Source organism: Quercus lobata, chromosome 12 (genome assembly GCF_001633185.2).
Source record: "Quercus lobata isolate SW786 chromosome 12, ValleyOak3.0 Primary Assembly, whole genome shotgun sequence".
Taxonomy (NCBI): Eukaryota; Viridiplantae; Streptophyta; class Magnoliopsida; order Fagales; family Fagaceae; genus Quercus; species Quercus lobata.
In genome coordinates this window covers 1,903,559-1,915,036 of record NC_044915.1, presented here as the reverse complement: position 1 = coordinate 1,915,036, position 11,478 = coordinate 1,903,559, and the positions used below count along the sequence as shown (strand labels likewise).

Sequence of the window (11,478 nt, the reverse complement as noted above, 5' to 3'; positions counted from 1 at the left end):
GCCCATTTTAATAAAAAGAATAAAGTTATGAGTACAATATTTTCACAACAATATGACAATAATCCTAGGTAACAAACGGTTAATAGTAGCTAACAAGATGACTTCAGTGATGAATCAATACAAGTACCATTATAATCTTGTTATCTTAGTTTTGATGTAAAAATATTGTTGTCTCGTCACTCTTCTAATAAAAAACTCAATCTTAACTGATCGAAAAATGCTAACATCACAATTTTTTTCACAATTTACTCACGTGACAAGTCGTGAATAATAAAATTATGGACCCATATAAACTCATCATTTTTACTCCACTACTCATGACTTACCGCTAAGCGGCAAAAGTTGCTTTAATAGTATTTTAATCTAGCCGATCCAATACTATCACTCTTTAGTTTTTCGGACACTGTTCGTTGACGAGACCCTATCTTATATGACTGCTTACTGCCGTTAACTTCTCCACCTTCTTCTGCGTCTTCTTCTTCCAATATCTATGTCTCAGTCACAGTGTCCACCGCTGGGATTCTCAAGCAAGTATTACCATGTCTCTGAAAGTGGCAGTTGTGTCAGACAGAGCAGTTTCTTTGAAGGGAAACCAGTGCTTGGTCAAGGAGTGGGATACTCTGTTATTCTTGGTTTTGGTGCCTTCTTCGCTTTTTTCACATCTTTCCTGGTGAGTTCAACTAACTCCCTTTATCTTTCTACTTTGTTTTTGGGCTCAAATATATGTAGTTATTATCTATCTATCATATTCTTCTTAATTTGAAGTGTGCACTCGTCATGCTATATAGTCTTTAATAGGCACTAATTATTTTTTGATAAACTTAATTGATTGGCCTAAACAGCAGAAACAGACAAAGGCACACACTACTCCATTAAAATTTATGCTAGTAGTGATGAAGTCATACTTTTTACTGATAGCTCAAGCTGAATCAAACAGTTGCTAAAAGGAATGTCCAATACTTTATTCCAACAACAATCTGGTAGTTTATGTATTGAATTTTATTATAATCTCCTTTCAGTTTTTTTTTTTTTTTTTTAATAGTTCTTTTGGGTTTCTTCAAAATTAGGAGCTGAAGTTTTGTCCTATCTCTCAAATTAGGTTGCTAATTTATATATATAATAACATAAAGTATTCAAATTTATCATTAAGAAAAAAGTATTCAAGCATAAGTTTTTTTATGAAGTGACTCTTGTTGTAACTTATCAGTTATATACAGCACCCAAAATCTTTATAAGCATTCTGGTGAACTCTGAACCTCTTTCTTTCCGTTCCAATGACAACTGTAATGAACTAGATCAACTGATTTAAATCGAGATAGTCACCCTCTAAGAAGAAAAGTAGAAAGGGAAATTTGAGAAAGTTGCATCTTATTACAGCAATGCTAAAAATGATATGGATTACAAGTATTTAAAGTTTTAAACAAGTTGCTTGCCAATCCTATTAGCCAATAACCAACTAACAACCTGTAACCAACTTGACTTCACCTCTTGCAATCTTGCTACTAACTAAACTGACTCTTCTTAATTACAAGGCTAACTATGTGATTACAAGAATTACACCTATACATCTATTGTACATGTTTGGGTTCATTACACACTAGGATTTCAAACCAATCAATGTGCAAGAACATGAAACCATTCAAGGTATTTTGGAGGCAATCATACTGCTATGTTGTCAATCTCGGTATCTGGGAATATCAAATTAACAACATAGAGTGAATGTCAAGAAGAAGACTATCTGATTTAGCATGATTCCAAATTAAATCAGTTTCCATCTTTGATACTGCTGACACCATAGCATGGTTGTTATGTCAATTTCAGATTAATATACCACGTTTCATTTATAGTGCTGTCAAAAAAAGACACATGAGATTGAATTTTCATGCCATAGAAAAGTTTGTGTCCAATTCCCTATCATGGAAAGATCTAGTCTTGTAATCAGTAATCTTAGTTTCAGAAAATTTTCTACCAGCTCCAAGAGCCATCCATTGGTTCCTTAAGCATCTAGAAGCTCTTTCACACTGATTCTCCTAAATCTTTGGTTATACTTGACATATTGGTAATAAATCATAGTCCTAATTACCTCTGGATATACTTCAAATAAAATTTATTGTTTCAAATGGAGAGGTTATAATGAGCTTCTGTAGGAAATTTCCAAGGATACGCTTATGTTCAGCCAAAATATTTTTCTTTTAATCTCCTTTTCTATTTCCTTTACATCAGTAGTCCTGTTTTTCTTAATTTAATTCAAAGTTATTGTAGGTGTTTCAAGGAATTAGATATTGGAGTTGTGCTTCTGAATTCATTACTTGGTTTCTGAGGCAACATTTGATATTTTGGGAAGTGGATCACATAGTCCATCATTTGCTGTTTGATGCTGTCAATAGATGATGAAATGTGGAAACTGTTATTGTCTTACATCTTTCTTAAATAAGAATATCCTTTTTATTGATTCAATTCTAATATCCTTTTGTTCTCTAGAACTTCTTTGCTTACTTTACTAGAGTCCTGTTAATTACACCTCCTTAGTTTTGTAAAGGAAAATTTTGACAATACCCAAACATAATGGATTTCTGATTATGGTCTTATTAGATTCGGTAGTATGAACTAAGATCAACTGCAGCATATGTCTTGATATGACAAGCTAAGAATGGACATCAATTAATTTTCACGTGTGACACAAAGTTTTTGTTTTTTGAATCCTGCGGTGCAAGTAACAAGATTTCAATTGTATATGTTTTCATGCAAAAAAGGAAAGTACATGTCAAAAATTTAACTTCACATTAACTAAGATCCAATGTTATCATGTCTTTCAAAGAGTATCCCAAGGAAAAGTTATTGTCTCTAACAAAAAATCTTCCTTTTAACCTCTTTTCTTTTTCTTTTCCCTCTATGTAAGTAGAACTGTTTTATTTTTACTTTTTGTTAATTTTTTCTTCCACTAGCAAAATCCAAAGGTGTTTATAGGAGTTGGATATAGCAGTTGAGCCCTTGAATGATACATGTTTGCTTATGTGTGGGGAGTATGGTCTGTCCACTTTCTTTCTAAGAAACAGACATACATAGAAGCCTATGAGCTATGATTATTATCAGCCAACATTTTTTTTTTTTTTTTTAAAATTCATCATTGAAGCTTAAAAACTAAAAATAGCATTATGACTCTCATAATTTTTATTAATTTATCATTCATGACTATATTTTTACCTGTGGGGTCAGGTATGGCTGGAGAAGCGTTATGTTGGGTCCCGCCATACATCTGAATGGTTCAACACTGCAGGGCGAAACACTAAGACAGGACTTATTGCTAGTGTGATTGTATCTCAGGTAATCTCTATATCACTGCCTAGTTGACATTTACATCGACCTCATAGTCTGCTGACATAAAATTTTATGGAGAACTTGTAAAGTGGACATGGGCTGCTACGATCTTGCAAAGTTCTAATGTAGCTTGGGAGTATGGTGTTAGTGGGCCTTTCTGGTATGCTAGTGGGGCTACCATTCAGGCATGTTCACACAATTTTTTTCCTCTATGAACTACTTGAATTTCTTTAAATTTTTGTCATAATGGGGAAAGCAATGCCAACATTTGTTATTTATCTTAATATTTTTCTGAACAGGTGCTCTTGTTTGGTGTAATGGCTATAGAGATCAAAAGAAAGGCTCCTCATGCTCACACTGTTTGTGAAATTGTAAAAGCTCGGTGTGTTTTATACTTTTGACAAACCAATGAATTTTGATAATGCTTGTGGCAAACCCATCCATATAATATTATTAGTTCATACTTAGCTAAAGTCTTTTCTGCTAGCTGGTTTAATGATAATCTTCATCTAATTTCAGTTGGGGGACAGCTGCGCACATTGTCTTCCTTGCCTTCTGCTTTTTGACAAATATTATTGTAACCGCCATGTTACTCCTTGGTGGATCAGCTGTTGTAAATGCACTTACTGGAGTGAACATTTATGCTGCTAGTTTTCTGATTCCACTTGGAGTAATTGTCTACACACTAGCTGGAGGGCTAAAAGCAACTTTTTTGGCTAGCTATATACATTCTGTTATAGGTACTTGAGTATTTTGTTAAATTTTGCTAGTAAAGTTTGATTTTTTCTTCTTCTTTTTTAATTAAATTTATATTATGGTTTTAGCCTGATCTTTGTTTTGTTTATTTATTTCACTTCAGTACACGTTGTTTTAGTTGTCTTTGTTTACCTGGTTTACACGGGGAGTGGTGAGCTTGGTAGTCCCAGTGAAATATATAACCGTCTGGTTGAGGTAGCAAGCAAATCAAGAATATGTGAGCAGCCAGTTTCCCATTATGGGCAATCTTGTGGTCCTGTTAGTGGGAATTACAAAGGATCTTACGTGACAATGTTGAGCTCAGGCGGGCTAGTTTTTGGGATTATTAACATTATTGGCAACTTTGGCACTGTGTTTGTTGACAATGTAAGATTACTTTTGACTGGATGCAAATCCATTTCCTTATGTTTCCATTTTGAAATTTAGGCTATGCTTTCACACCAAATACTAATACCTCAAAGAAGAAAATTTTAGGGATATTGGGTGAGTGCTATTGCTGCAAGACCTTCATCAACTCATAAGGGCTATTTGTTGGGTGGCCTGGTCTGGTTTGCAGTGCCATTCTCACTGGCAACATCACTGGGTTTGGGAGCACTGGCCCTTGATCTACCAATCACAGAAAGTGAGGCAAGCCATGGACTTGTTCCTCCAGCTACTGCTATAGCTTTGATGGGGAAAGGAGGATCTGTTCTTCTTCTTACTATGCTTTTCATGTAAGTTGCAGTCAGCATTAGCTTGGTCTTTTGATATGTTGGGGAACCCGACAAAGAGAATTTTCATCAATTTTCTGATAGTGATGATGCATTTTTCCAACAGATTGAGTTCGTAAAAAAAGTTAAGAAAATCTTAAAATGCTAACACAGTTTTTCATTTTTGTACTTTCTGCTGTTTGCAAAATTCAAAATTGTTAGTCATTCTTTTATTAATTTATTTAAGCTTCGTATTCTTTGAGGCCAATCTGTTATGCTCCATATTTTGTGTTTTCAAATTGTTGAAAAGTAGTATTCATATGATATACAATGTGTTAATTGTCTTAAAAGTAACCACTATAATCTTCAATATGTTCTGATACAAAAGGAGCACCAAAGGCTTCATTACTGTTTTAATTTTTTAATACATTGGAGGATGTGAAATGCTAAATGGTTAGCATTTTCTTTTTCTCTTAATGGTTCAGGGCAGTGACATCTGCTGGTTCTTCCGAGCTAATAGCTGTATCTTCTTTATGCACATATGATATTTATCGCACTTACATAAATCCAGAAGCAGATGGGAAGAAAATACTCAAAGTGTCGAGGGCTGTTGTCCTCACCTTTGGCTGTTTTATGGGATTGCTGGCAGTAATACTGAACAAGGCTGGAGTTTCTTTGGGTTGGATGTATCTTGCCATGGGAGTGCTGATTGGTTCAGCAGTTCTTCCAATTGCTTTTATGCTTCTGTGGAGAAGAGCAAATGCCATTGGTGCCATCCTTGGTGCAGTGAGTGGTTGTGTTCTTGGAATAATCACTTGGTTGTCAGTTACAAGCATTGAGTATGGCCGGGTAAATCTTGACACAACTGGTCGAAATGCACCAATGCTTGCTGGAAACATTGTCTCTATATTAACTGGAGGAGCTGTTCACGTTGTTTGTAGCATTTTGTGGCCTCAAAACTATGACTGGGATACTACTAAGCAGATCACAGTGGTTGAAAAGGAAATGAGTGAGCTGCCAGCAGAAGAGTTCAATGAGGAAAAACTGAAGAGAGCTAAAGCATGGGTAGTGAAATGGGGTATTGGTTTTACTATCGTGATTGTTGTATTGTGGCCCCTTCTGTCTCTTCCAATAGGTAAATTCTATTAGCGACAGCTGAATGCCTTATGAATCATAACTGTTTTTACATAGACTAATGCTTTTGAAGCAAAGACTAGTTCTTTCAAAACAAATAGTAACTATAAGAAAAAAAAGTCAGTATGATAACAAATATATACTACTTATTAACATTAACTCACCTTCTTGAATAAGTAAAAAAAGCATCTAATTTGTACTTCTAAGTAGACAATTTAAAAGTTATGCAAACTATAAATACAGACAGTTTTGAATATTTGATAATATTATATTGTGTGCCAGATGTTGGTCAAATGCTCAAGGAAAATGAGAAACCCAGTTTCAAGAGATATGTATGCTGATCAATGTAGAATGATTTTGTTACCATGTTGTGACCAAAACATGTTATTCGCCAAAACTGAATCCTCCTTTCTATTAATGCAGGAGTATTTAGTAAGGGTTACTTCACATTCTGGGCAGTGATTGCTATAGCATGGGGCACCATTGGTTCGGTGGTAATTATTGGTTTACCACTAATAGAAAGCAGGAAAACAATCCAGAGAGTCTTTATGGGCATGTTTACAAATGACAGGCTCATGGAAAAGGTTGAGGAGATGAATATCAAGTTGCAAACAATCATCTTGGCTATACCTGATGCAGAGAACATTTACTTGCTTGAGAAAGAGAAGGCTAAGAAAAAAGTAGCAACAGAGTGACTCACTCTCTCCATCTACATACCTGCCTAAGCAACTTCTTTTAGTTCAACATGAATCTTTGAGACTGCAATTTATACATGACACTTGATCAGGTTTTCATAATGACCAAGGTGATGTGGTTAAAGTTAGGAACTTTAATCATGAGGAATGGGGTTGAGTTGCTTAGAGAATGTTATAGGAAAACAATTCTTCAAGAAAACACTCTTGGAAAAAGTCTTTGCTCTAGGCTGTTCTTAGAATTCAAATCAAAACTGATTATAAATGCAATGGCCTTGCCTACTACATGCTGTCAAATGAGTCAGCTTGTTTCTGATCATTTCCAAAACCATATTCAGTTTAATAGATTTGAAGAGAATTTGTCAAATTTCAATTACAAAAATATGCTAACAGATTCACTAATTAAGGGCATTTAAATATTTTTTGGAAACATTTGAACAATCAAACATTTTGCATATTAGACAGTGTTCAAATGGTTTCCATAACCAAGTTATTACAAAAAATGGAAGCAACCACCTGAATTAAAAAAAAAAAAAAAAACCTTCAAATTTTCAAAAATTCATGTCTTAAACTCTAAGCATGACTGAATAAATTTTCTTGGAAATCATTCTCTTGCTTTTCGGAATAGAAAATTGTGACATCAAAAGGCAGTGAACCCCAAATCTTTCTGCCAAAAAAAGAAAAAAACTAAGTTTTAGAAGATATATGATTAAAACAAAAATCATTGCTTTGCTAAATCTACTAAACCCCACCTAATCTTCTCATTACAAACATCTTAATCACCTCAAAGTAAGCATTCATTCCCCTTATATATCTTGCATCTAAGTATTTTTGCGTCAGTGGATCTCTCCCTCATTTGCTAAAACTTTAGAATCTTGGATTACTAAGGGTCCATTTGGATAGAACTTATTTTGCTGAAACTGAAAACTCAAAATACTGTAGTAAAATAATTTTTAAATGTGTGAATAGTATCGTGGAACCCATTTTTAATGAAAAAATTGCTGAAAAGTGAAGTTTGTGGGTTCGTGAAAAGTATACGGATGCACTGTATGGACTGAACTGAATGGAGTAAGATTTTTGAGATGCCTTTTGAGATTTGACAAGTCTGGTAGTACATTCATATTACTTCTACATCACATGTATTGTGCCTTTATAAAGACATATATTATACAGATTATGTAGACAGGACCAGCCCAACATAATTTAAAGTGTAAGATGAAAGATTTATATGAGGCATTTTATATATAAATATTAATTAAATAAATTATTTAATACTAATCACATCAAGCTTAATTTGATGCATTAAATACACAATTTAATGAATAATGCTAACTAAAACTAAGATTAATTTCATATAAAAAATTGAATATCATAGATGAAGTATAAATTTTAACGAAAAGAATTTTTTTTTTTTAAATAAAATTATTTTATCTTGGATATATGACAATACAATGTTAAGTAAATTTGTATTCTAATTTTTAAGAGAAAGAGATAGGTATTATTTGGTATGTGACTTTGTAGGAGATTAGTTTATAAAAATTAAAGTCTGATTTGATGATTTAAATTTATGACGGTTTTATCATTAAAGTGTCATGAATGAGCACCATATCATCATGCTCCAAGAGCACCTAATGTTGGGTCCCAAATAATATTATCACAAATATTAGCAATCCAAAATAGCAATCACAAACAAGAACACAAATATTTACGTAGAAAACTCTTTCTCTTAAAGGGAAAAACTACAGGACAAACTCCGAATAACTTCACTATTATCAAATCAATTACAATAATTCTTGTGTATGTCTCACGGCTAAAGAAAAATCTCTCTTATTTTTCTTTACTCTCACACACACTAATTATCTCTTTCAAAGGCAGCAACACTTTACTCTCTCCTCCTTGGCTATCTTCTCGAAGGCGGCAATACCTTACTCTCTACTTGCTCTTGCATTTCTCCTAAGCGAAGAACCCTTTTCTCTCTCTTGGTTTCACGCTCTATTTTCCCTCTCCCTATAGGGAGGACCCTTGGGCCAAAGCCATCAAATTCTCTGTAACATTGTCTATTTATAAGATTTTTTTGCTATTCCCTCTTGGACTAAAAATACATTACCTTTTTAATAAGGAATATATTCTCTCTTGAATTAGGAATACATTACCTCTTTAACAAAGAATAGATTTCCTTCACACTAAGGAATAGTCTTTCTTTCTACAATAAGGAAATCCAAATGAATTTTTCATTCTTCAATTAGGGAACCTAATTGACTTTCCAAGTCACAATTAGAATTTGAGGCAATTTCCCAACACCTAATAATGTTGTTCTTCTTTAAGTGAAATTATTAAGTGCTTTAAGAGCTTAATAAATGCATGTTGAATCTCACATGAATAATAAGTCCCATCAAGAATGTAAATAGTGTGATCCATTGACATGTGAGAGGAAAGCATGCATTTATATATTGTGCTTTTTTTTGAGATCCAAATGATAGAATTGCATTAATATGGTCAAGAAATACATACAAAGGTGGGCCCAGGGAGGTGCCAAAAACAGAAATGGCTACAATAGATTATGGAAACATAACACATGCAAACACAGTGAAACAAAAACGTAGAAGCCTAGTCTTGTCCCTGAGTGTCCATGAACCTCTGATACTCTTTAAGCAGTCCACACGCCATGTCTGCTATCACTTTTGGGTGAGTTTGGTAGTGTTGGAAATAAAATTTGTTCCTCGCGGCCTATATTGTCCATGCTGTGACTGCCCATTTCTCCAACTCCTGCTGACTGAGCTTGCTCCGCATTTGCCGAAATAAGAGGAAGAAGTCGCTGACAACGTTGCTGCACTTTTGGGTTCGTCCACTGAACAGAGCCCACATATTTTGAGCAAAAGGGCATTCCCATAAGATGTGGTGCACAGTCTTAGTATTATGAAGGCAAAATTTGCACCTTCTTCTCTTCGAAGTAGATTTCCTTGGGCTTAAAACCACCTTCAACTTTCCAATCAAAGGTGTGTATAAGCGAACTCAACATCAAGTGTAACATTCTTAACGCCAATGGTAATCCAGGACACATTCTCCTTCCTGCACCAAACGGAATAAGCTCAAAATTCCTTCCCTTGACATCAATTTCTGATCCCATGAACCTCTCTGGCTTAAATGAGTTTGGGTTTTCCCATATACTGGCGTCCCTGCCTATAGCCCATATATTTACAAGCACTTGTGCACCCTTTGGGACTGTGAAGCCCTGAATTTCTACATCTGCTCCAGCTTTACGAGGAAGCAACAGCGGAACCGGAGGGTGTAACCGAAAGGTTTCTTTAACTATTGCTTGTAAGTACGGTAAACGATCAATGTCAGATTCCACTACTGCATTTCCTTTGCCAATGATTTGCTTGAGCTCTGCTTTTGCTTTTGACAAAATCTCAGGGTTGTAGAGTAGCTCCGCCATTGCCCATTCCAATGTGGCCGAAGTTGTATCATTGCCCGCAAGAAACAGGTCCTATTCTATCCATAAAAAGTATGCGATTATAGATCATCAGATCCATTCACGAGACCACAAGCCATAATAATAAAATGAACATAAATGGATAATTACCAAAAAACAAAGTGCATTAATGAATAAATTTGTAGTTATTGAAGAAGAATATAAAGAAATTGTTACCGCAAACAAACGTTCAATTTGAGTTTTGTCAATCTCCCCCATGCTTTCTTCACTGATATGGAGAAGGGTATCTAACATGTCATTGTTTCTGATAGAACCAAACGTTTTTCTTTGAAGCAACCGTTGGCTAATAATGCTGCTAAAGAGGTCTATCATCTTCCCGTAGTAAATTGTCATCTGGCGCCGTATGCCTTGAGGATCAACCTTCTTAAGCACAGGAAAATAGTCTGCCAAGTTTGGACGTGAACCCACTTCTAGGATACTATGGACGAGCTTGCTTAACTCTCTTCCTGTGGCAGAATTGGGGTCAGCCAAGTCTACTGAGAAGATGGTATTAGATAACAAATTAAGGGAGGTTTTTAAAGCTGCTTTGCCAATATCAACTGCATCTCCATTTAGACTGCTATTATGGATATCGGCAACGAGCTCTTGCACTTTCTTTCGTCGGAGGTTTTGGTTTGCATCAAGTATCTGATTAGCAAATAAATGGGACTTGCAAATCCTTCGAAGGTTTCTCCATTGGGCTGAAACCAGTAGCCAAGGCAAGCTGAATTCGTGCTCATTGCCAGCTACGACTGACTTTGGAATGGTACGGTTGCAGAAGAATTGGTCATGTTGTCGGAGAACTTCTTTCGCCAAGTCTGCTGAAGAAATGACTATTGTGGTTTTCTGGCCTAGCTTTAGAGTCATTAAGGGGCCATGTGTATTGGCAAGTTTAGCCAAGGACTTTGGGGGTTTGTGACCAACAAATTCTAAAAGGTTTCCGATGATTGGAAAAGGTTTAGGTCCCGGTGGAACTTTGTGGAAGTCACTTTACTTCTTGCAATTGAATTCTTGCAATTGAATTATGGTCCAGGTGTGGAAAAGACATAGTATAAAGCTCAAGAAATAATCCATCTCTCTTGCTCTTTTTGCCTAAGTGAAAGCAACTCCTAAGAACAATCTTGTTGCTGGATATATAGCGTGGATTACTTCAGAAATAAGGTTTTTTTTTTTTTTTTTGATAATCTGCAATAATAATAAACCAAACAAGGAGACCTAGAAAGGTAATCCACCCTAGCTACAAATAGGGAAAAATTTGGCTTTTCCCCCTTTCAAAAAATCAATCCAGTATTTTTCCCTATTTCCCAAATTAATTAGGAAAATGCCCCTCTTTTGAAACTCGATTTTCTCAAAATCGAGTTAAGCTCTATAGTGACGTTTTAAGGACTTATAATGGCGTTTTGTAATCCGATTTCCA

At 35.1% G+C, this 11,478-nt stretch overlaps 1 protein-coding gene and 1 pseudogene across 1 annotated transcript; one reads left to right on the top strand and one right to left on the bottom strand.

Moving 5' to 3' along the window:
* Nucleotides 1–403: 403 nt before the first annotated feature.
* LOC115971190 (urea-proton symporter DUR3-like) lies at nucleotides 404–6,876 on the top strand. Its single transcript, XM_031090939.1, has 9 exons — nucleotides 404–670; nucleotides 3,217–3,324; nucleotides 3,408–3,503; nucleotides 3,618–3,700; nucleotides 3,838–4,058; nucleotides 4,178–4,440; nucleotides 4,549–4,787; nucleotides 5,249–5,898; nucleotides 6,321–6,876. Exons 1-9 carry the CDS (start codon nucleotides 491–493, stop codon nucleotides 6,590–6,592), a joined length of 2,112 nt encoding a protein of 703 aa, XP_030946799.1. The 5' UTR covers nucleotides 404–490; the 3' UTR covers nucleotides 6,593–6,876.
* Nucleotides 6,877–9,236: 2,360 nt separating this feature from the next.
* On the bottom strand, nucleotides 9,237–11,135 carry LOC115971642 (annotated as a pseudogene).
* Between the last annotated feature and the right edge of the window lie 343 nt (nucleotides 11,136–11,478).